The sequence below is a fragment of the Anser cygnoides genome, chromosome 27 (assembly GCF_040182565.1).
Source record: "Anser cygnoides isolate HZ-2024a breed goose chromosome 27, Taihu_goose_T2T_genome, whole genome shotgun sequence".
Classification (NCBI taxonomy): domain Eukaryota; kingdom Metazoa; phylum Chordata; class Aves; order Anseriformes; family Anatidae; genus Anser; species Anser cygnoides.
In genome coordinates this window covers 3,610,742-3,634,784 of record NC_089899.1, presented here as the reverse complement: position 1 = coordinate 3,634,784, position 24,043 = coordinate 3,610,742, and the positions used below count along the sequence as shown (strand labels likewise).

General features: G+C 51.4%; 2 protein-coding genes across 8 annotated transcripts in view; one reads left to right on the top strand and one right to left on the bottom strand.

Annotated features, from left to right (window-relative positions):
- The window catches only part of FBN3 (fibrillin 3), a 117,077-nt gene extending 103,006 nt beyond the window's left edge, over nucleotides 1-14,071 (top strand). For all 3 annotated transcript variants that reach the window (XM_013195275.3, XM_066984007.1, XM_013195276.3), the window contains 16 exons: nucleotides 658-810; nucleotides 1,200-1,265; nucleotides 1,506-1,631; nucleotides 1,855-1,974; nucleotides 3,125-3,247; nucleotides 3,554-3,685; nucleotides 4,278-4,403; nucleotides 4,868-5,074; nucleotides 5,338-5,463; nucleotides 6,775-6,897; nucleotides 7,622-7,738; nucleotides 7,967-8,095; nucleotides 8,617-8,736; nucleotides 9,049-9,280; nucleotides 10,511-10,679; nucleotides 11,456-14,071. In XM_013195275.3, the coding sequence (XP_013050729.2) occupies nucleotides 658-810; nucleotides 1,200-1,265; nucleotides 1,506-1,631; nucleotides 1,855-1,974; nucleotides 3,125-3,247; nucleotides 3,554-3,685; nucleotides 4,278-4,403; nucleotides 4,868-5,074; nucleotides 5,338-5,463; nucleotides 6,775-6,897; nucleotides 7,622-7,738; nucleotides 7,967-8,095; nucleotides 8,617-8,736; nucleotides 9,049-9,280; nucleotides 10,511-10,679; nucleotides 11,456-11,830 (2,444 nt within the window). In that variant the 3' untranslated portion in view covers nucleotides 11,831-14,071. The remainder of the gene's footprint in view (nucleotides 1-657; nucleotides 811-1,199; nucleotides 1,266-1,505; nucleotides 1,632-1,854; nucleotides 1,975-3,124; nucleotides 3,248-3,553; nucleotides 3,686-4,277; nucleotides 4,404-4,867; nucleotides 5,075-5,337; nucleotides 5,464-6,774; nucleotides 6,898-7,621; nucleotides 7,739-7,966; nucleotides 8,096-8,616; nucleotides 8,737-9,048; nucleotides 9,281-10,510; nucleotides 10,680-11,455) is intronic.
- Nucleotides 14,072-15,859: 1,788 nt separating this feature from the next.
- Nucleotides 15,860-24,043, bottom strand: part of CTXN1 (cortexin 1) — a 35,997-nt gene continuing 27,813 nt past the window's right edge. For 2 of the 5 annotated variants that reach the window (XM_066984008.1, XM_066984010.1), the window contains 2 exons: nucleotides 18,405-18,518; nucleotides 15,860-17,468 (listed from right to left, as the gene is read on the bottom strand). In XM_066984008.1, the coding sequence (XP_066840109.1) occupies nucleotides 17,023-17,277 (255 nt within the window). In that variant the 5' untranslated portion in view covers nucleotides 17,278-17,468; nucleotides 18,405-18,518 and the 3' untranslated portion in view covers nucleotides 15,860-17,022. Of the gene's footprint in view, nucleotides 17,469-18,404; nucleotides 18,519-18,889; nucleotides 18,915-22,182; nucleotides 22,327-24,043 lie in introns of those variants that run through there. The other 3 variants (XM_013195172.3, XM_066984009.1, XM_048077763.2) reach the window with 3 other exon arrangements.

Here is a 24,043-nt window from a genome sequence, read left to right as displayed (position 1 = left end):
GATGGTGAGGAAGTACAGGACATGGTAAACATTAGGACAAGAGGGAATGGCCTCAAGTTGCGCCAGGGGAGGTTCAGGTTGGATATTATGAAAAATTTCTTCTCAGAAAGAGTGGTTAGGCATTGGAGTAGGTTGCCCAGGGAGGTGGTGGAGTCACCATCCTTGCAGGTGTTTTAAGAAGAGGGTAGATGTGGTACCTGGGGACATGGTTTAGTGGGCAATGTTGGTGGTAGGGGGATGGTTGGACTAGATGATCTCAGAGGTCTTTTCCAACCTGAATGATTCTATGGAACACAAACACCACAGATAGAGTCAGGAGCTGGCACAGCGCTATTGCTGCCTGCTGTGCCCCCTTAGGGGTGTGCTCAAGACAGAAAGTGTTGAGGGGAGAGGGAGGAAAGGAAGAGAGGCATGATAATAAAATATCCTGGTTTGCCACCAGTTTATGCACAGCTCCAAGACAACTTGGTGTCTCTGAGCCAAAATTTAGGGGTGTGTGGGCTGCTCCCTTCCTCTGCAGCAGCACTGCCTGCCTCTAGAGCCATCCTGGACACAAGCGTCCAGAAGAGGACCTTCCTCATACTGAAAGAGAAAGGGGAGGATGGCATAACCACTGGATGTCTGCAATGACCTGTGCATCTCACTGTCCTTCCACAGACACTCGCCAGAGCTTCTGCTTCACTCGTTTTGACAATGGGAAGTGTTCTGTCCCGAAGGCCTTCAACACCACCAAGGCTCGGTGTTGCTGCAGCAAGATGCCAGGAGAAGGCTGGGGAGACCCGTGTGAGCTGTGCCCACAGGAAGGGAATGGTAGGAGTGCTGAGCCCCAGCTCCATGGGAGATGTGTCTGTGTGTGCCTTCAACGTGAGCAGTATGGGGAAAGTGTGCAGGTTAGGCCAGACAACCTGCAATGAGAGCTGTCCAGCAGAGAGGGCTCCTTCATCTCGGGAGTACTGCTTTGAAACCTAGTAGCCCTTACTAGACTGCAATATTCCCTGAGCCTCCAGCAACCATAGTAAGGTTATTGGGAAATGGATTGCTTAGTTCTGTTTTGGATATGCTCTTGTTTCTTCGTGGAACTTTAGATAAGGCAAAAGTATCTCAGTGCTTCCAGATGCAAGATGGGCATACGTGTTTCCCATACAGCTCTGAGGATGTAAGCGTGTCTAAGCATATCTCACTTTTCTACTTTATTCCAGTTGCCTTCCAGGAGCTGTGTCCTTATGGTCATGGAGCCATCCCAGGCCCAGGTGACACCCGAGAAGGTAAGATCTGATCTAGGGATGAGAAGAAATGTGTCCTGTGGGTGTGAAGGACATCAGCGTAGAAGCAACCAAACTTAGGCTATCTGGAGAGTAGGGTTGCATCCCAGTGGCAGCAAGGGAGGGATGTAGGACTGGGTGCCCTCCCAAGCCCATTGTCTCTGCTCACCAGCCCTGGAGAAGACAGAGATGTTTCTGGCCACGCGCTCACATGAGGTTTTGTTGCCTTGGTTTCCCCTCTAGATGTGAATGAATGCTCAGAGAACCTGGGTGTCTGCATAAACGGGGCCTGCATTAACACTGACGGCTCCTTCCGCTGCGAGTGCCCCTTTGGGTACAACCTGGATTACACAGGAGTCAATTGTGTAGGTAAGGGTCTGAGTGGGAAGCACCACTCCCTCTTGCATTTATCCTCCTGATGTTAAAGTCTGTGAGCATGCTCACGTGTGAAAAGAAAGATTTTTGAATTTACTTCTCCCCTGCCCCTTCCTTTTTTAACCCTGGCTCCTGACTTTGCTGGGCCTTTTTGAATGCTCTGCCTGCATCTTTCCTATGTAACTCATCCGCTTAACACAGTCCTGGCTTCCTTCAGATACAGACGAATGCTCCATTGGCAACCCTTGTGGGAATGGTACCTGCACCAACGTGGTGGGAGGCTTCGAGTGTGCTTGTGACGAGGGCTTTGAGCCAGGTCCCATGATGACATGTGAAGGTAACACTGCTGTGGGGTGAGAGGTGGGAGAAACCAAGTAAACACGTTCCTTTCTTCCACTATCCCTTAGCTTGGATAACACTCTCCCAGCCAGATTTGGACTCTGAAGTCTTTCACTTACCGAAGTCATGTTACATTACTCCATCCTGGCTGGGAGATGTAAGGGAAGAGCTGAAGAGTTTGAACTTTCCGTGAGGAGCCCATGGGTTTCCTGCTCCAGCTTCCTTCCAAATGATGGGTTTTGCTCAAACTTTAGGAGCCAGTCTGGCTGAGGCCTGGGAGAATGTTTCTCACAGCCAAACTGGCAGGGATCGCTGACATGTTTTTTGCTTTCTCTCTCACACAAGATGGGTATTTTACCTGGGAAATCCCCAGCCAGTGAAGAATGGTGGACATGTAGGGCTGATGTAACGAGTCTTCTTAGCTCTCCTGGGACACGCTGCAGCTGTGGTCTTCTTGTCTTGGGTTGTTGGGGGTTAATGTCACATAGAAAAGTGTGAAGCAGATATCTGGGGAGTCTCTTTTGTCCTTTACAAGGTTTTTATTCTTCCCTGATGGTCCTTGCAGTCCCCTGCCTCTTTTCCATAATTCTCACACTTCTACAGACTCTCTGGGGCCAGCAAGTGCCTTATTCTCTTTGCTAAATCTGTGCCTAGCCCCAACAGTGGCAGTGATTCCCACAGGGTCCTTCATCCACCTGCCTCCGTAGCCACCTGTACACGAACTGGGTACCAATTGGGTACCCAGAAAATCACAGCCATATCTAGGCTGTGTTCATGTCCCCACTTCGTCACCGCCTGGGTGAGTGAGCAGCAGTCAGGTCAGCCTGGCTAGTCCCTACCTCCATGTACATCACAGCTGGTCCCCTTTGGCTTCCTCTGAGACCAGAGCCCAGGGTGAGTGCTGGAGGCCTACCTGAAGGCAGGAGCTGCCTCACCAAGGTCCTGTCTCCATCGCAGTTGCTCAGACACCACGCGTCTGTCCTTCTGCAAGAGCAGACCATGACACGAAGCCTTGGTGAAGCCCAGAAAGTTCTCCTGAGATGCCTGCACAGGCAGAGAGTCTTCCTGGGGAGGTCCACTGACATTACTGTCCAGCTGATCCCATTCAGAGCACAGAGTCAAGCTCTCCCCTCTCTCCTGCCTCCCAGATATTAACGAATGTGCACTGAATCCCCTGCTCTGTGCCTTCCGCTGCATCAACACCTTTGGCTCCTACGAGTGCACTTGTCCATCTGGATACGCCCTCCGAGAAGACAGAAGGATGTGCAGAGGTAAAATACCCCTCCTGCAGCCATCTGGGCCCATTTGGGTCCCACACGCTCCCAAGAGCCTGGCCCTTAGCCTGTCTCTGGTGCTGTACAGAGAGAAGGCAGGACTTCTGGGCTGGTGTCTCTTGGCTTGTGTTCACTCTCACATCTACCCTGGTGTCTGTGCTGTGTGCCAGCCAGCCTTGACCAAGGCAGTAGGGATTGACAGAGCACTGCAGATGTGAGCACTCGGTCTTTAGGTGCCCCCACAGTGGTGTAGATCTGGAAGGATGAAGGATGAACACGGTCTCATGAAGTTCTCCCTTGCAGATCTGGATGAGTGTGTAGAGGGTCTGCACGACTGTGAGTCTCGAGGAATGCTGTGCAAGAATCTCATTGGCACCTTCATGTGCATCTGCCCACCAGGAATGCAACGCAGGCCTGACGGAGATGGCTGCACAGGTACCAAGGACCAGGCTGGGAGGGTTTCCCAGTGGAGCTGTAGACCATCCTAGGTGGAGACCTGTAGCCTTCATTGATATCCTGTCAAACAAGTCCGTTCTGGGGTACCTCATGGGTCAGAAGTTCTTGTTTTATTAGATGCCTGCACACCCAAATCTCTGCTCATCAGTGGACCCATGTGTTCCAGCACAGGATGACACACTGCACCTAGTGTCCTTTCTCCTGATTTTTTCCATGTCTGTGTCAAGCCTCTTTGCACTGAGCTGCTTTTGGAAGGGCCAGTGCTGGCTAACCCAGACCTGTACAGTATTAGGTACAAACGGAATGCGTGTTGTGCCCATATCCACTCCTGGTCTGGCAGCTTGGCCACTTGCAGGTGGAGAATGTGCAAACCAGGGCTGGGCACTCAGCCGCCCTGCTTTGGGGGAGGTCCAAGGAAAATGAATGTGTTTCTCAGCTGTCTGAGAATGTGGGAGTGTTCCTCAGGGATTGTGTGAGGGATTTTCAAACTGAGTGCTAGCATGGGAACTCATGGAAAGCTGCAGTTTGTCCTGGGCCTCACTGCAGCTCTTTATGGCTCCTTCCTTCCTAGATGAGAACGAATGTCGCACCAAGCCTGGAATCTGCCCCAACGGCCGCTGCATCAACACAGTGGGAAGTTACCGCTGTGATTGCAATGAAGGCTTTGAAGTCAGCCCCTCTGGCACAGAGTGTATCGGTAACTACCATGTCCTGGTGGGTCTTGAGCAGTCTCTTGTTAGTAGCAGGTGTCGCTTTTCAGGTGCTTCAGGATATCGGAGGGGAATTTGCCCAAGTGAATATTTGAAAATGTTGAATCACTTCATCTATCCCAGAAAGTGGGAGCTGCCATCCTCGGGTCAGGCTGCAATTTCAAGCAGTGCCAGAGAGTGTTTCTGAGTACAAGAGATGATAAAGTCTGTGAAAGGACTCTTGGAAAGGGTAGAGTCAGGGACTAGCCTGGACACCCAGGTCCCAGCGTGCAGGGAATGGCCTGGGTTGCCCCAGAAGACGGGTTGCTGGGGCATCAGCTTTGCCTTTCACATTGTCCAAAGCACCCTAGCTCCATGCTGGAATTGACACAGGCGGGTCAGGTTGCTCCGTTATCCTTGGTGCAGACATTGTCTCACATCCTGTACTTGTCTCCCCACTCTCTCTATCCAGACACCCGCCAGGGATTCTGCTTCACCGAAGTGCTGCAAACCATGTGCCAGATGTCCTCCACCAACCGCAACCTGGTCACCAAATCTGAGTGCTGCTGCAACAGTGGGCGCAGTTGGGGCCCCCAGTGTGAGCTCTGCCCCCTTCCTGGAACTGCCCAGTACAAGAAAATGTGTCCTCATGGTCCAGGGTACTCTACTGATGGGAGAGGTGAGCTGGGGGCCAAAGCAAATTTAGTGCAGAGAAGAGAAAGCAGAGATGTGGGTACAAGCAGAATTCCACTGGAAACTGTCTGGGACAGGTCTACACAGTGCCGGGAGCAGACAAGATGCCTCTGTGACATTATTTACAATTCCCTGCATGTAATCTCTGGCTCTCAGGGAGGGCCTGAGTTGCCCTGGCAGAGCGTAGTCACAGGAGCATGGGGCCCAAGGCAACATTGGCAGTAACGGGTCCTTCTCTCCCTCTCACAGACATCGATGAGTGCAAGGTACTGCCCAACCTCTGCAAGAATGGGCAGTGCATCAACAGCATCGGTTCCTTCCGCTGCCACTGCAGGCTGGGCTACACCGCAGACATCACAGGCACAGCCTGTGTGGGTAAGTCAGAAGAAGGAAACCCATTCTTTCCCGGGAGGGTGACAGAGCACTGGAACAGGTTGCCCAGGGAGGCTGTGGAGTCTCCTCTGGAGATATTCAAAACCCTCCTGGATGCCATCCTGTGCAACGTGCTCTAAGTGACCCTGCCTGGCAGGGGGTTGGACTAGATCTGCAGAGGTCCCTTCCAACCTTGACCATTCTATGACTGTAATTTCTCTGTACAGCCCTTGGCCTTGGCAGGCCTCCCTCTTCCCCTGCTTTTCAGCATGCAGAGAGGGTCCTGTAGCCCCCACCTGGGTCCTGGTCTCCACCTCTGTCCCTACTGCCCTGTGTATAGATGGCAGGGCTCTGCAGACTTTGTCCTATTGTATGGCAATACATCAAAGTCATCCCTCCCTGCTGTTTAACTCTTTAAAACCCAGGGTCCTTATTTTCTCCCACTGACTGCAGGGGTCACAGGGACATGGGGGTGCAGGGGGTGGGTGTGTGAAGAGATCCAGAGATGAAGGTTTGTGAGCAGCCAGACCTTTCACTGGCAGACCAACAGGCTCCAGCCAGCCTGAATGCCACTTAGGGAATCCAGATGTTGACATAAAAGGCACCCCTGGAATCATAGCTGCAGGTCTCTGGGAAACGATAGGAAATAGGAATAGGAAATGAGGAGGAGGAGGAGGATGTGCCACACTTCCAGTATTGAGATGGTGTTCAGGACCATGCCAGCAGCAGTGTCCTAGGTACAGAGTGGAAAAGAGGTCTCAGCTCCCAGAAACTAAGCTGTGTGTGAAGGGTAGATACGACCTTGAGCACTGGGCCAGGATTCTTCTCTGAACATCTGGGACCTTTCTCCAGCTCTGTGCCATCCAGCCTTGCTCGAAGTTATGGGCCGTTTTCAGAGCCCATTGCTGCCACTCCCTGCAGGGCAGAGGTGACAGCGCCCAGAAATAGGGGCCTGACCCCATCCCTGATGTTCCTAGCACTCAAGAGGAGCATACACCCGTCTCCTCAGCCAGGAGGGAACTGGGCAAGATGTCACTCAGGTACACCAGGTCACACCACATCATATGTCTGAGCAGGGAGGTGATTCAGCCCTTTTCCTTAGGAGATCTCATAGATTTATTGTGCTGGCTCCAACAGGGATGCTCCCTCAATGCCTCTGTCTCTGCTCCTCTGCTCACCTGCTTCCTGGAGAGTGGAAAAGATGCATTTGTCTGGGGCAGGGAGTGGGGACCCCATGCAAAAGATGCATTTGTCTGGGGACCCCATTCAACAGCACAGCCTGTGAATGCTCTGTCTTGTGTCTCTCAAATCCAGATCTGGATGAATGTAACCAGTCCCCTAAGCCATGTAACTTCATCTGCAAGAACACAGAGGGCAGCTACCAGTGCTCATGTCCCCGAGGGTATATTCTACAAGAAGATGGGAAGATCTGCAAAGGTATTCACCCAGGAGAAGGATGCAGCAGAGATCCTGTCTCATCTCTGACAACTTGGAGACTGCAAGAGCTGATTAAATGTGACAGACCAGTCAGGTCCTTTTGTTCAGACACAGGACAAGACTAGGGAAGGAGAAAGGTGCCCTACTGGACCCTCCTGAACTGATTTCATCCCTCTACAAACACTAGATATGTCTCATCAGGAAAAATATACTCCTTGCCCCTTCCTACAGATTGCACAGTATATTGCGAGCTGTGCTGAGTTCCTGGAGCCTTGATCCAGTGTGTATCCTACAAGTGGGTCGGGCATCTCAGAGTCACCATAAGGGCTCCTCCTTGTGCTGCCATCTGCCAGGCTGGGGCTTTGCCCACCTTTCCCAGTGCTGATATATCGGGCTGCAAGTAAGGTGGTCCGAGAGTCTGGGAGGGTCTGGGATTTGGGGCTTACAGGAGAGACAGAGAAAAATCTGGCTCCCAAATATGTCTGTATGCAATCGGAAGTCAAGGTAGTCGAGGTGGGGAGAGGCTACCTGGACTTGTGATTCTCATGCAAGAACTTTGTGTGTGCTGTTCTGAGGCTGGTCTGTGTCAGTTCCTGATCTGCCCAGGACCACTGTATGTGCCCAGAACCACCATGTATATGTGGGTATCATTGACTCAGACACCAAAGATCAGCTATCTCAGTAAAATAAACTGAGACGCATGTTCTTATGCTTGTTACTTCAGACTTGGATGAATGTTCCACCAAGCAGCACAACTGCCAGTTCCTGTGTGTGAACATTATTGGAGGATTCAACTGCAAATGTCCCCCAGGCTTCACTCAGCACCACTCATCCTGCATTGGTGAGTAGAAGCATTCACTGCTATGCTGTGCAGCACCACAAGTGTGCCCGGGGGGTTAGCTTCAACCTCATCAGAGACTTCCCTGCCCCTCTCCAGCCAGCCTGGTACTGTGCATCTGACTTGTCTCTGTTACGGAGGTTTAGCTAAGTACCAAGATGCCAAGCAGCTGTCCATAAAGCTGCACTATCCTAGGGGCTGGACTTACAGGCAGCTGCCGGTGTTTTGCAGACAATAATGAGTGCACAGCTCAGCCCTCTCTGTGTGGAGCCAAAGGACAGTGTCTGAACACCCCAGGGAGCTACAACTGTGAGTGTCAGAAAGGATTCTCCTTGGACAGCTCTGGTGTCAACTGTGAAGGTGGGTCTTTGTCTCTGGAACTTTGACAGAAACGTGTTCCATGTGGAAGAGTTCCTAGTTCACTCACAGTCTCTAGGGTAGCTCTGCCCAGCCAAGAAGGGTTCACTCCTTACTGTGGGAGCCCAGAAATCCAGGAAAGGATTTGACCTGTGTCTCACTATGAGAGACCTCATGCCCCCCAAAAAAACACCAAGTGCTAAGCTAAAGGAAAGTCTGTGTTCAACGCAGGCAGCATGAGGCAGAACAAACTGATAATAGTCCAGGCAGACCAAAAGGCCGTAAAGCAAAAAATATCCAAGCAGAAGCTACAAGGGGATGTACATGGACCTTGGGACTGAGGGTTTTATTCAAGTCCAAGCCGCAGAGCTATAATTAGGCAGAAGAACCACCCACCTACATGCACACCCTGATGGATGCTGAGTCCCAAGCATGTACCACATGCACATGGTCCCTGTGCGCCTGGTGCTGCCCACAGGACAGGGATTTATCTCACTGCTGTCTGTTGTGTTACATTGCTGCAGATGTGGATGAGTGTGATGGAAACCATCGGTGCCAGCATGGCTGCCAGAATGTGCTCGGAGGCTACCGCTGTGGCTGTCCCCAGGGCTACGTGCAGCACTACCAGTGGAATCAGTGCGTGGGTGAGTGTGGGATGAGGGCTCTTGGATACTGGAGCTGTAGGGTGTGGGAAAGAGCCTTAGCTTTGAGTCTCTCTCCAGCCACCCTGACCATCTCTGAGGGTGGGTTCTGGGTTCATCTCTGCAAATCCAGCACTGCAGTTCCTGCCCTGCCCCAGAAGCAGGCCATGCCTTCACCCAGAATTGCTGCTCTTGCCCTGCCCCAGTCTCTGAGCTCCCACTGCTTTTGATGCCAGCAGCTCTCTATATTGAAGGGGAATGAAGGCAATGCTCTTCCACTGAGTTTCTAACTAGTTCTGCTGTCTTTGGGTGCAGATGAAAATGAGTGTTCCAGCCCCACTGCCTGTGGCTCTGCCTCCTGCTACAACACTCTGGGAAGCTTCAAGTGTGTCTGTCCATCCGGCTTCGATTTTGACCAGGCCTTCGGGGGGTGCCAGGATGTGGATGAATGCTCAGCAGGTGGCAGCCCCTGCAGTTACGGCTGCTCCAACACAGACGGAGGCTATCTCTGTGGATGTCCTGGAGGCTACTTCCGAGCAGGACAAGGGTAAGAGAGCAGCCAGCAGGTCAGTGTTGGGGCACCTGGTATCTTTTCCATTAGGAAGATGCCAGGCACACTTCTGGGGGCACATTAACATGGGAATGTACCCACTCGTGCTTGCTGTTGTGACAGCACCAAGCCCACCCCTCTGTATCTTTTTGCCTAAATTTCCACACCAGATCCCCACAGGCCTTACTTGTACAAAGCAGATTGCACACACTCACACACCTTCACATATACTCCCGAGCTAGTAGACAGACAGGCCTGGCCAGCCACACATAACCCACAGGAGCTCAGGTTAATGTTGGGTGTTGGATTACCTTGGAGGTAATAGCAAAAACAGAAAAAAGGGAGGGAGCTCTGACTGTTGTGTCAGGGCCAGTTCCCTGAGAGGGAATCTCCTGAGCTGACTCTGCTGCAGGGAATTCTTAGACTTTGTTTAAGCATCTCTGGATAAAGCACATTTAAAGTGCATCTAGAGTGATGTTCAGAGGCTAGGACTCACCCACCTTGGCCCAGCTTAATCAGCAAGACTGGTAACTGGTTCTCACCCCAGCTCATCTCCAGTCTGGTTCTTGAGCCATTTCTGTAGCCTTGGATGCCTTTAGACTCAGGTGGATCCAGAACCTGGAACTGCTTCCTTGCAAGGACCCTCAGCACTATGCAGTTCCACCTCCTGCCCCAGGACTCGCTGTCTGTGAGTGACCAGCTTTCAGCATTATGAATCCTTAAGTGCAGCTGTGTGTCAGATGCTGTTCCAGCCCAGCCCAGCTTCACTTTGTGAAGCAGAGTGCTTGAGTGCTCTCTACTGACAGAGAGCAATCTCACACTTCTCTCCTGTGCTCTAAGTCACTTTTAAGAGGTCCCTCCTGCTCTCTGTAGGGGTTGCAGGTAACCAGGTACCAGGTGATGGTGCCCGAACTCCACCACAATTTGTAGCTCAGGTCCCTGAGACTGGCAGCCAAGGACATGAGGTGTGGGATGCATGTTTTGCAGTGTTGCCACAGGTGCAATCTAATCCAGGGTGCAAACAGATTAAACCTACTGCCTTATTAAATAAGATGTGGCCTGATCTCCCCCAGGCACGTACTGCACACAAGACACTGCACAAACCATGCAAGACATGAATCCCCTGTGTTTGTTTGGGTGCCACACGAAGAATCTGTGAGGGCAATGGTAAGATTTCTTTCCTGAAGCATGAATCTGAGATGGGTCTCTCTGCTCTTCTGCCACCAGACACTGTATTTCTGGCTTGGGTTTTGGGAAAGGTACCTACCTTCCTGCCCCCCAGGAAGAGGATGAAGACAATCTGCTCTCCCCTGAGACCTGCTATGAGTGCAAGATAAATGGCTACCCCAAGAGGGGTCGCCAGCGACGCAGCATCAATGGCACTGAGAGGCACCAGGTAAAAAATTTATGTCATCCTGGATGGAGTGGAGCAAGACAAGAGCTGAGTCACTCGGTGGATGGCTGTCTGTAGTGGATCCCATGCAGTGTGTCCATTCCTGTGGGGTTGTCTCAGTCTGAGGCAGAGATGCCAGCTCTCTCTGTACCTGCCTTCACTGAGTGCTTGGGTGTTTATGGAGACAACCAAATCCAGAGTTCCTGCAGAAATGGAAGACCGTTCACAATATATCAGAGGAGGGTCAGGACACTCTAAGTGACACACACTTGCATGGTTTGGCCACAAATGGCTGGAGATGCATGCAACCTAGAAATAAGGCACACGTTCCCTTGCAAGAGGAGCTGATAGGGCAACAGGTCCAATAGGGCCATAGGGGACTATCAGTGCTTAGTGTTCGACTCCAGACTGGACCTGTCAGTCTAAATACGGGTTCTTCCTTGAAAGGAAGCTTTGGCCTCTGTCAACGGCTTGCCCAAGTTCACAGGCCTTCTCAGGACACATAGGACTTGGAGGCATTTTCAGGCCTCGAGCAAAATGCACATAGATTTATTGGAGCTTTCCCTGAAGATGAGGGCTGTGGACTTGCGGGTTTTGTCTCAGAGATACAGAGAACCACAAAACTCTTAGGGGACAGTAAGGACCATAGAAGTTGCATTCACTTCTCTGAGCTGCCTTGGGGTGGCCCATGAGGCAGAAACTCCTAAATCAAGTCTTTCTTTACCAGGCCATGAGCTTTTCTTGTTATCTGTAAGTAACATGTCTGGCTCCTTCCATAGGATCACACTGTGAACTTGGCCAGCATGGATGTGGATGCTCCTCTGTCCATGACGCTGAACCTCTCCGACCTGGCTCACAAGGAACACATCCTGGAGCTTCTGCCAGCTGTGGAGCCCCTGGAGAACCGTGTGCGGTACCTCATCTCCCATGGGAATGAGGATGGCTACTTCCGCATCCACCAAAAAGAGGGGCTCAGCTACCTGCACCTTGGCCGCAAGAAAATAGTGCCTGGCACCTACTTGCTAGAAATCGTGAGCGTACCCCTGTACCGCAAGAGGGAACTGCAGAAACTGGAGGCCAAGAACCACCTCAACTACTTAGCAGGGGAGCTGGGCCAAGCACTGAGGATGAAGCTCGAGCTCCAGCTCTACTAACAGCCATGAGACCCACCCACCATACCGACAGTACAATCCTTAGCCTTGCCATCCACATCTGGAAACAACTGCCTTTTCTCTCGCTGCACCCCCTGCCACCACCTCCCCCACTGCACTGTACAACTGATGGGAAATGTCCCTCTGGGCTCAGCGCTCGCCTGGGCTGCACAGGGATTCTCCACTTCATGGGTTGCTTGGGTCAAAACCAAACCACACCACAAAAGATCTCATGAAAGCTTTGCCAAAGGTTCCAACCTTGTTAGCAGGGACACCCTCCCTGTGCTCAGCTCCTGCCTGTCTCCTTTAAACAAGATACTGTTGGTCTGAGCTGGCAAGAGCAGTACCACGGGGAAGCTGCCTGTCCTTCATGGTCACAGGCCATATAGCACCCCACAGCCCAAAAAAATGGGAGGAGGTCTGGGGGCAGCTTTGGAAGGAGCTACAACACAGTGTGATGTTAGTGCATTTCCCAACAGCTCTTTTTCCTTCTTTGCTTCTGCATTGTCATTGTGGAGCCGCAGAAACCCTTCCATACCTACAATGGCTGCTCTGTCTCTCTCTCTCTGTCCTGTCCATGTCCTGTGGTCCTTTTAGGCTCCTCTGTCAAACTGAAAAGGTCACTGGTGAGTGAAGGGGCAGTTCAGATTGCTAACCTCACATCATGAAGCAGCCAGACCACAGAGAGGAAAGATCCTGTAGGGAACATAGGGTTCAGCGCACTACAGTGTGCTGAACATGTGCACTCCCTCCAAAGACCGGAGTTGGAAGGGTTTTTCCAGAGCTCTAGCAAGTCCATGGGTTAGTGTGTCCTTATATAAGTGAGGAGGAGCTCTGGAGGAAGACAAATAATTGCACTGTTGAATGTGGTTGAACAAACTAAACTGGCAGGAGAAATGTCATGAGTCTGGTTCAGAGCATCTGGATCCTTCCCTTGCCAGAGGGATGGAGAATTTGAGAGCACTCTGCAGAGGCAGGTTTGCTGGCCATCACTGATGAGAATGTTTGAAAATCCTGTAAAAAAACATCCTACCATAAGGAGCAAGATGAGGGTGGGTGGGCTCTGCAGCCTGGCAGGGAGAGAGAGAGGCAGGGACAGTGAGGCTTTCATTTTCCAAACAGCCTTTGACTCTGAGCTCCCACATCTCCGTGACACCAGTGGTTACAACCAGATTCCCCTGAGTCAGGAGCACTTCTGAAAATGGGGACTGGAAGTCACTCCCTTCTGGTTATTACATACATCTTGGTCAGTCCAGCATAGCAACTGAAATACGCAGCCTTTGGTTAATGCAGACAAAGGAAATGCACTAAAAAGAGTCTGGAAAACATGAATTAAGAAAATTAAGGTCTCCCTGCTGCCTCAACTAGTCTGTCCAGACTGTTCTGTCCAGGTGGGCTTTTCTTCCTCCCTCAAGAGTGTTCTTCCCACAGCTGGTCTTTGCAATGCCATTTCCTAGTTTTGTATGAATCTGTTTTCAGTTCTGCATCGACGCTGTGCATCAGCAAAAGAAAGAAAGGTGCTAATTCACTCTGGTAACACACAAAACTACCTGATCGACAAATCTAAGGTGCTTTCAGAAGCTGGTGCTGGTATTGAATCATCAACGTGAGTGCACTGTATCCATCCACCCTTCCGTATTTATGTTTAACCACCAAAGTTATGATTGCTTGTTGTTGTGAGGAGTGCATATTCCTGTAGCTTTTTTGGTACTTGCGAGGAGGGGGATTGTTTTTTCCTGGTACGCTGCCACCACATGGGGTGGGGGAAGTGTATGTATACTGTATTTGGGCTAATGTCAAACTTGAAAACTCTTTTGTATAATGCAGCTCCAGACTCTGGTTTTGCAAGAGTTCCAGAGCTCGTGACAGGATGGGTGGCCTGATGTTTGAAATTTTTTTTGTTTGTTTTGTTTTGGTTTTTTTTATTATTATTATTATTTTTTGTTTTGATTTTCTTTTTCCAACAGGTGCTTTTTTTTAAAAAAAAAAAACTTTAATAATAATAAATTAGCAGAGATGGGTTTGTGTGTGTGTTTTGAGCCAAAACTATCAAATGAAAAAGCTCAAGGTTTCCTTCATTCCTCTCTGGTGTGGTGTTTTTTGTATTGACATTTCTTGCTGGATGTTTCTGGGAAGCATTGAAACTGAAACCTGTGCCCCCCTTGTCCTGCAGAGAGAGATGGCTCTTTGTGGAATTCCTTTTTGTATCAGAAGCAACTGCAACAATAAAATTATTTTGGGTTACGTTGTTCTGAGTCTTCCTCTTAGTCTGGGCACGGCCGTGGTTGGTGGCAGCACTATGCCCCTCTGCTGGTTTCTCTTCTGTACTCTCAGCCTCACCCAGCTCTTCTACCCTTGCATAATTCAGCACCCCTGGGTACCCGTAGGGGCTTTGGAGGTCCCTCCAAAAGCCTCAGAGCAGAAGATAGCTGAGGGAGGCAGGACAGACACATTAACAATCTTACCTGATCCTTTGCTCTTGCTCCCAGAGGGAAAGGAGAATGATGCCAGAGGTCTGCGCCTGGAGACCAGACCTCTGGCAGAGGTCTGGAGAGGAGATAGAGGGCATGCAGGAGACTAGAAGGAGAGGGGAAGAGTTAGAGCCTACAGACATGTGGTGGGTCATGCAGGAGGGAAGTTGAATGGGTAGGGTGGCCTTTGTGTCGGTATATGTGCAAGGGGGTTTATGTGAGGAGGTGTGGGGCTGTAGCTGTATCCTGGAGGTGGATGTGTGGGTGCAGGCATGTGTAAGAATGTTGGTGGAGCTGTGCAGGGCTGTGGGGGTGTACATGGGTGTGCATAAACGTACACGTGCTGAACGGTGCTTGTGCTGAGGTCATGCAACGCAAAGGTTGTCTCGACTGTGCAGTGAATGTGACATGCTGTGTGTTCAGGTTTTCGGCCGTATGTCCCAGAGCCAGGGTCCAGCTGGTTGAGTTCAGCTCAAACTCCTACTTCCAGGCTGACGTTCTGGTTTTCAGCCTCCCTCGCAGAGCCAGAGATGCACTTTCAGCTGCGGAGCCATGTGCCACAAGAGGGCACAGCATCCCAAGGACTGCGAGGAAGCCCATCACCTCCCTGGGTGACGGGAGAGCAGGGGCACCGCTGGGTGGGGGGACAGTTAAGCAGAAGAAAAGATGCTCCCACTGAGATCAGATAGCTGCAAACAGTCCCCCTAAACGGCTGCCTGGCCTGCCAGGCTTGGCACCAGTTGAGTGGTATTAGTCTTGTGTTGGGTAGTGGGGAGAGTGGTGCCAAAGCACTGGACCTGGTACCCATGTCCTGTCAGCCACTCTTTCTTTGCTGCCTGCGTGATGCTAACCTTAACACCAATGTCCCTGCACTATCACGGCCATCCCCATGACAGAAAGCTCCCAGTGATTTTTCCTATCAGAGTATTATGGAGCTGTAACTTGCCATTTCCCTCTGCCCCTCCTGACACAGCCATGGGGAGAACTCATTCCCAGGCCCAGGGACATGTAGCACCCAAACCAGTCCCTGAGCCTTTGCTTCTTTGCAACACGCAGCAGTCCCTCCTTCCCCCGTGCCAGTGCTCGTGTGGCCCCAGGGACTCCCCAGGGGTGACGTGCACCCACACACCCAGAAGGTTCTGGGGGATGCAGCAGAACCCACCAGGCTGCTGCCTGCTGTGCCTGTGCAGGGTGTTCGTCTCACAGACCCAGGGTGCTGCAGGAGACATGGCCAGGCACAGCCCACAGGCCCCACAGGGGACGTGACCAGGGTGGGACTTTCCTTGACCAGCCACGCTGGTCACACTGGCTAAGAAGCACCTTCTGCATGTCCCCAAGAGAACATGTCCCCAAGTATGGGGCACCCACAGCACCATGGCCCGGTAGGGAGGTTCCCGTCCCACGTGGCACCCATCCCCTGTGGACCAGCTCCAGCTTGTGCTGAGAGATGTGGGTCTCGGCTCAGACAGATACAGACGGGGCAGCCCACCCCTGCTGGGGGAGCAGCAGTACTCCTCTGAGAGCCCGATGGGACGCATCACAGAGCGGAGGAAATGCTGTGTGGGGTTAGCACAGTGCAGCTTTATTTCCACGGTGCACAAGGAAGTTCTCCCCCATGGGCTCAAATCCCTTCGTACAAACCCTCTTACTGTCCCACACCATAACCCACCACAGCTTTTGCTAGCCAGCCCTGTGACTAGCTGCAGCACCCCTACTCAAAAGGTATGGATCCCACAGAGGGGTGGGAGCACAGCCTTATTTTCCCCTCAGCTACTTACAGAGCCCTTCTGCTACCTCGGCGCAGGATGGCCAGGGAAGGGCCCGCCATCCCAGCACACCCCGACACCAGAAGGCTGCCCAGATCCTGCTGGAGCAGGGACTTCCCAGAGTGGGGGTACTGCAAGGTACTGCCAGGCCTGGGCTGGCTGAAGGGCATCTCCCAAGTGTTGTGAGGGACTTTCGATCCCAGCAGGGCCACCCAGGAAAGTCTGCAAGTGGCTGCAGGATTGCGCCTTGCTCAGATCGTTTTCACAATTCGGCAGGGACAGGTCACTACGGTGTAAAGCAGAGAGCAGGCTGCAGGGCTGGATGCCAAAAGGGGGCTGCACACGGGGTCTCCACCCGCCCCTTCCTTGTGAGGGGCACTTGGGGCTGCCACACAGAGAGGAACAAAGCCAGCACTTGGGTCAGGTGCCTACAAACCACCTCACGGACAAAGCTCAGCTACAGGGACACACGCACACACACACACTGGACCATGGTCAGCACTCCCCAGAGGACACGGACGAGGGCAAGGTGAGAGGCAGGAGGAGGTGGGGGGGGTCAAAGTTCTGGCCTGGCACCAGGCAGAGCCACCCAGACCAGGAGCTCTGTGGGCTGTGTCTGAGGGCAGGTCCCCCGTGCCCCATCCCATCGGCTCCTGCCCCTCACTGCAGCACGCAACACTGCCCAGGGGCACGGCAGGCAGCAAGGACCATGGGGAGTCAGATCACCCCTCCAACACATCTCGCCAAGAGTGCTGCAGACTGCGAAGAGAACTGAAAAGTGCTTAGAAAAGAGAGAAACCCCTAGAAAACCCACCCCAGACAAGAGCCCGACCTCACCTCCCTGCTCTGAGCATCCCTGCTGGCCCGGGGCAACACCACAGAGGAAGGGGGGGCCGGGGCCGGGGCCAGCTGGGATGGGAGGCACACAGAGCACCCAGGCTCGCCCCATCCCTGCCCTCTACACCAAGGCATAATCGAACTGGCCCCTCTCCAACCCCTCCTTGTGGTCAGTCCAGGAGGAGGCAGGCATGCGGCTGTAGGGGTCCAGCAGGATGCGGAAGCAGCGCACCATCAGCATCACCAAGAAGACCAGGAGGAAGATGACAAAGGCAAAGACGGTTTTTTGCTCAGCATCCATGCCCGCAGTGCTGGCCGGGTGCTCGACCAAGGAGGGGGACAGGAGTTCATAATCCATTGTCGATGCATCATTCATGGCAGAGGTGAGGCACTCTGGCTGCAAGGAGTGCGTGGACAGGGGGCATTTAGGCTCAGGCAGCAAGCTCCAGCCTCCTGCTGTGCCCACACGCCCCGAGCACCACCTGCACACAGGTCACTCCATAGCCACTGGCACTGCTAAGCTGAGCTGAGGAGCCTGGGATTCACTCTTGCACAGGTCAAGAGCTCCTGGAGGGAAAAGCAAAGATGGTGAGGGAAGAGGAATTGGCCACAGGCTTCAGCAATCCTGCTAAATAATTACAGACAGGAAAGGGCAGGGAAGAGCCCTCTGTTGCTAGAAATGCAGCTACCTGAAAGCTGATGCAGCCAGACAAGCAACCAGGTATTTGGCAGAAAAGCCTGGGGACAGTGGCGTTCATGGCTAGGGGCTGAATTAAGCATGTGTTTTCAGCCAGGAAATGTGGGAAGATATTTTTTTAATTGAACAAATACTTCGCATGCGAAACTTCTCTTAATTACTGTTATTTTAAATTCAACCATGGCTCCTAAACACCAGGAGTCATTTTTGCTTTAACTAAAGAATTTGAGGGGTTATTTTTTGCTTTTGGCAGCTGGAGAAAGTCAATAGGGGAGGAGGAAGGAATTGTATATAGGGAGGAGACACTTTGTAGAAAATGCTAGTGAGGAATTCTCAGAAGGAAATCTCCCTTACCACCTTTGAAGGCAGAAGTTCACAAGTGGATCCCTGGTTTTCTAGCAAGCTCAGGAAGCACTTCCACAGCAATGTCACTCTTCGGGGACACAAAGGAATAGGGTGGGTGGGCACCTCAGGCCACTGGTGTAGAGCTTGCCACTCTGGTCATAAACCCCCAGCAATCCTCTGGAGAGGCTGCTCAACTGCCAAGCCCAGTGCTGCAAGACCCTTTTGGACCAGTTGCCCTGAATTGTAGGAAAATGTAGGCTGAGAAGGACCTCAGCTGTCAAGTCACAGTAAGCTTCTCAGGGCTTTATCTAGTCTGGTCTTGAAAATCTCCAAAGGTGGGCACAAGTTTAGAGTTTGCCCCTCCTACTGAGGGACGTGTCCAGCTGCTGTCCCGTGTACCAGTGACTGCCTTTGGTTTTGCACCAGGCCTAGAAGTGACCGAGTCCTGGGAGGGCACCTACCTCACTGCAGCTGCGTGAGGGCACTAGCATCGCTATTGCAGCAGGAGCAGGAGCAGGCTGTGTCCAAACAGCCACGTCACTGCACAAGGATCTCCAGGGTCCAGCTTTCTTGGGCTAGGGACAAAGACAGCAAAAGAGGTTAAAAGGCCCCCAGTCACTAGCAGTCATAGGAAAGCACCACGAGGCACCTTTGAAGTTAGCAACTACAAGTTCTCAGTGTCTCTTGTCAGAGCAGCATTAGGTCCGTTCACCCAGGAGAACATCTGCACTGACGTACCCTTGCATCAACCATCCTGCAGCCTGAGTGCTCTTAGAGATTGCACCAAAGAGTCCCCCTGGAAGACATCAGGAAACAGCCAAAAGCACCACCACCCTCCCATTCACACACGTTCCAGGCAGCAATACTGTCTCCATCTGGGAGCAACAATCAGCAGGAAAGGAAAAGGCAGAGCCCAGTTCCAAGGCCAAGGCACCCAGTTACGCACCACAGCACATTTGGCATGGTTCTGACTCATACTGAGGACCTGCTCACTTTCCTTTTTCTGCAGTTCCTAGAAAATCAAGAGGAACAGTGCTTGCAGGCTTTAAAAATAATATCATATCACAAAAGCAAAATAAAATAAAATAAAATAAAATAAAATAAAATAAAATAAAGGGCATTAGCAGCGAGGTGAGAAAGCTGGAAGCGTTCTCTGTTCACTTTCTTGAGTCCCAGGACCTGGATGCTGTCAGCTTCCAGGCAGTGACCCAGTGCCCTACGGTCTGTACAGAGGTAAACTACCCCTGTTCCACAGAATCACAGAATGGTCGAGGTTGGAAGGGACCTCTGCAGATCATCCAGTCCAACCCACCCTGCCAGGTAGGGTCACCAAAGCGTATTGCACAGGATGGCATCCAGGCGGGTTTTGAAAATCTCCAGTGAAGTAGACTCCACAGTCTCCCTGGAAAACCTGTTCCAGTGCCGTCACCCTTCCAGTAAAGAAGTGTTCCCATCCTAGAAGGGCCAGGGGCCTGGATGTCCATGCAGCCTTTTGCAGTTCAGTTTTGTACACTGCAATGAAGAGCCCAGCAAAAATGTCTAAGTGGGAACCGGCTGCTGTTCCACAGGAAACGTTCAGCAACGCTGTCCTAAAACTTCCAAACAAAGCACAGCGACTTTCTCGATACCTTCTGAAATTATCGCCACACTTGTCAGAATTCAGTCTTTCATGAAAACAGCTCAGGGATCAAATAGATAAAAGAGACCAGACTCCATATTGCAGGCTCCTTCTCTCCCTGCTACAGCTTCTTCCAGAAAGTACACTGCATGGGGCCGGGGACTCCAATAACCCCAGCACAGAGTGCTCTTCTCAAGTGCTACCCGTGTATCCCAGCTTGGTGCTGGGACAACTGGGGCTTCTGTAGTCTGGTCATTTGCGATTGCACACAGAATCTAACCCTGCACCAAGACCCCCTTAGTGCTATGTCTTACTTAAACACCAGGCAGAGCTTCCCTGCTTTGTGGCTGCTAAGAGGCCATGGCTGGCCAAGCTCCTTCCACCAGCCACAGCTCTCCATCAGAGACTTTAGGGGAGATTTATGATTCTGATGGGCACATCTGGGTTAAGAAAATTCCCTTCGTGGTCCTTGGTACCAGATATGCTCAGAACAGTCCCTGCTTTAAGCAAATCAACTACAAATCATGTACCTGGAGGTACCCAACTGACTTGTAACTCACATTAATAGGGTAGGGGGTATACGCATATTCAGGACAAAATACAAGATTTTCTGCCAAACAGTAGGCCTGCATACAGGATAAATTATTTCTCTCCCATTTGGGGAGGAGAATTTTGAGCAGAGCCAAAAAAAATGCTGATAAGATAGTTAAATGAAGGCAGCTGTTATTTAAGGAATATGTGATTGAGTTTTATTAAGATTCATGTTCCCTTAGTAACTAAAAAGAATACATGCGCAAGGAAATTTCTAAATAGGGACAGAACTCACAAAGGAAGAGGACCATTGTCAACTATTTATTAACACTGTGGGGAGATTTTATGGGTATGAAACGCAAATTAAATGTTCATTTGGGAATGGCAAATATTTTAGAAGACTCATAGAATGGTTTGTGTTGGAAGGGACCTTAAAGACCATCTAATTCCAACCCACCTGCCATGGGCAGGAACACCTTCCACTAAACCAGGTTGCTCAAAGCCTCATCCAACCTGGCCTTAATCAGTTCCGGGGATGGAGCGACCACAACTTCTCCGTGCAACTTGTTAAAGAAGAGTGGTGAAGAAGTACAGAGTAGTGTTTACAAATGCAGGATGCCATCTGGTGTGGAAGGCTTACTGTTCCCCCTTCAGACACCTCAAAACTGAGAGTCTGATCCCATGAGTGGGCAGTGGCTGGAGGTTACGGGATCGCAGCGTGCATCTCTGTGCAGCATTGGCATGACTCAGCCTGCTCACTGAGCAACACCAGACACTGCTAGCACCAGTGTATTCCACCCTTCAAGTTCTTGCAGTTTTTTGACCAGGAGTCAAGACCAAGAGATAGGTACTGTACAGGAAAGCATAAAGAGTATCCAAAGCAGAATCAGAGCCCAAACAGTAAAAGCAGCTGGAGAAAGTCTTGTGTCAGCTGGACAGCAATTTCTGGATACTGACATTTCTGGTATTGCTTGCTTCCAATTTACAGTACTTTGCTCAAAAATCTGTTCCTCCTTTACACAGCTTACTCCCACCATCAAACCAAAGATGAAACCAGGAGCCTTGGCACAGCTGGGCTTAGCTCTGCATTAGTGCACAGACGGTATGCTCTGTGTTAGTGTTGCACAGGGGTCGGTGGGAGAGGAACCCATCTCTGGATCCAGGGCCAAGGCAGCTCACCAAATCACTAATAAATTTGTCTTTGTAAATTTGGATGCTGGGAGCTTTTCAATACTGTAATTAACATAAAGAAACACCTAGGAATTAAAAGTGTGCACTTTATCAGCAGGAATTTAAAAAGATCAATGTGATTTGCACAATAAAGCGGGATTGTACCAGAAAGGCTGATCTATTCAAAGAATGGAACTGGAAGATAGATACTATTATGAGCCACAGTGAAGCAGGGTTTAATTGCACTGTGTCATGGATGCAGTCCAACAACTAGAGAGTGACTTGGTTTACACTCTTTTAAATATACACAACTTACTTAGTACTGTCTTATAACCAAAAATAGGCATTTACAATTATATAACAATGACAAATGAGACTAATGTATTAAATGGAGAAGGTGGAACTAGTTTTGAAGGAGGAGTTATGAGGGGCTAAAATATTTAAATTCAAACGAAGAAAACAGAGTAAAATGTCTGACAAAGAACTGGAGCAAATTCCTTAGGATAGTACTAAAATAAACCTGATTTGAAAAGCACAAACCCACCGTCACTCCCCATATAAACCTATTTGAGAAAACCTGGAGAAAAATCCAAAAGATAGATGCATCCAGGGCTCTGGGAATGTCTCAGAAAGACAATTTGCTATGCAAAATGAGCAGGGCAGTGCAGCATACAGCATGCCATGCTTCAGGACCCTGCCTGAGAGCACTCTGCTGCTCTGTGGGAGCCATGGGACCCTGCTCCACATTCCCCTTTGCTCATCGTGTTGCAGCACATGGTACACACGAGCCTGTTGCAAACATTCAGCAAATGCAATCACCAGGGAGACAGGAAAGCAAGCACCCGTGCAGACAAACAAGTTTCTGCCTCAGCAAGAGGTTTCCAGGACCTCAGATCTCTAGGGAGAGGAAAAGGCTATACTTGCAGGTGTCGCAGACGTGTGGCTGTCCCTCAGTCGTCCCACTTCTGTGCCCCCAAGCCCACAGCCTGAGGCTGGTCTGCTGAGCCCCGCTGGGACAGAGGCAGCTGGGCACGCTTCTGGGAGGTGCAGGATTGTGCCTGGCGCTGTTATACGGAGATCATGACACAGCTGAGGTCTTTGCTGGGCTTACATTGCCTTTTTCAGTAAATGTTGCTGCTGATTCCTGGCAGCAAATAATGAACAAGTCCCACTGGGTTACTGCACAGCTGCCAGCGTAAACACAACCACTGTCATACCGGGGCCTGCACGTCCCAAGACAACTGGAGATTCATATGCTCAGAAGAGGAGGTAAGGAGAGATACCATCCCTGTTAACGTCTTCCCAAACACTTTATTTTATCCAACTGGCATTTTGCAATGTTCACCTTTCCTTTCACAGGACCTGCTTGTATCCTAGCCTAGTTCTGCCCCTTAAGGAGAGAGTTTGGAGGCTCTGTTCTCAGGGACAAGTAACCTGTCCTGGGTGGAATCCACCCTGCGGCAGTAATGATCCCAGCTTTGAGACAAGGGGTACAGGTCTCTGCTCTAGTAGAGCTGCTGGTCATGAATGCCTCTCTAGGAGTGTCTGTGCCTCCGACATAAAAGCAGACCACGGAGATGGGTGGAAACAGCTTGCTCTCCTTCATGAGGGCCTCCTTCATGAGCCCTCTAAGCTCCCCTCCATCACCTGGCCCAGCTCCCAGCTCCCAGGTCCCTTGTAGGTCCAAGGAAGACTCCAAGTCTCAGCAGGGTCCCCCATCTGCACTGATGTATCCAGATGTTCCCTCACGCTCTAAAGCCCGTTGTCAACATCTTCCGTCAATACTTTCCACAAGGAATGGCACGCCTGTCCCATAGCTAGACAGGCTGGGACTGCTGAGGCCTTCCCTCCTCTGCCATGCCTGGCGTGCAGGGAGACAGCAGGGCAGGGGCTAGGGAAGACCACTGTGCCCCAAACACAGGGAGCCAGGCGGAAGGGGCTATATCCACAACCCTCTCACCCTGGGGTGCAGGAGGACACCAGGCATGCCCCTTCTCCCTGCTGGGTGCATATGGCCATTCCTTTGGTAGTAGGGATGGCCCGGGACTCCAGCCCAGCCCAGCTCATCTGCACGTCTATACCCCAAACCCTGATGGAAGAACTTGGCAAAGCTTGTGCTAAACCAGCCCATGTCTAATTGGAAAAACACTAGTGTTTCTCTGATCCCATGCAGCCACTGTGGAGGGGCCTTCCCAGCAAGGCAGCTCTGCTGCCAGGATTGCAGCTGAGCCCAGCTGTAGAGGAAGATGAGTAGCACCCAGGACATGGAGGGGAGACCTAAGCTGATCAGGCCAGGGTAGGAGCATGAGATGTTGGGTGTGAGACACCACTGCCCCACGAGGGAGCAGGGGCAGTGCTTGGGCTCTGGGGTCCATGGCTGTGTCACCATCACGTGCCCAGGCCTTTTGATGGCTGTCCCTTGTGCTGGCATCTGAGCTATGCCCAGTTAGCCCACAGGCACAGCACCGGGCACAGTGCCCCTCACCTAGCTGTAAACTTACTCCAGCCTGTTTTCCACCTAAGAGATGGTCTGTCCTAATCTCTCGGGCCAGCTGAGCCTTTGACATGATAAAGGGCCACCCTTCAGCTGAGGGTGAGGTTTAATCCATCCTCAGCTAAGGAGAAATGCTTGTTCCTCGGTCCCAGACTTTGTAATCCCTGGTTCCTGGGGAGGGGGGGCATGGGAAGCAAGGCTCTGCAGAACACCCTGCAGGGTGTGCTTCCTGTCTGCAGTTGTATTAGCACACACAGAAACCTCACCACTGCCAAATTAAGCCACCT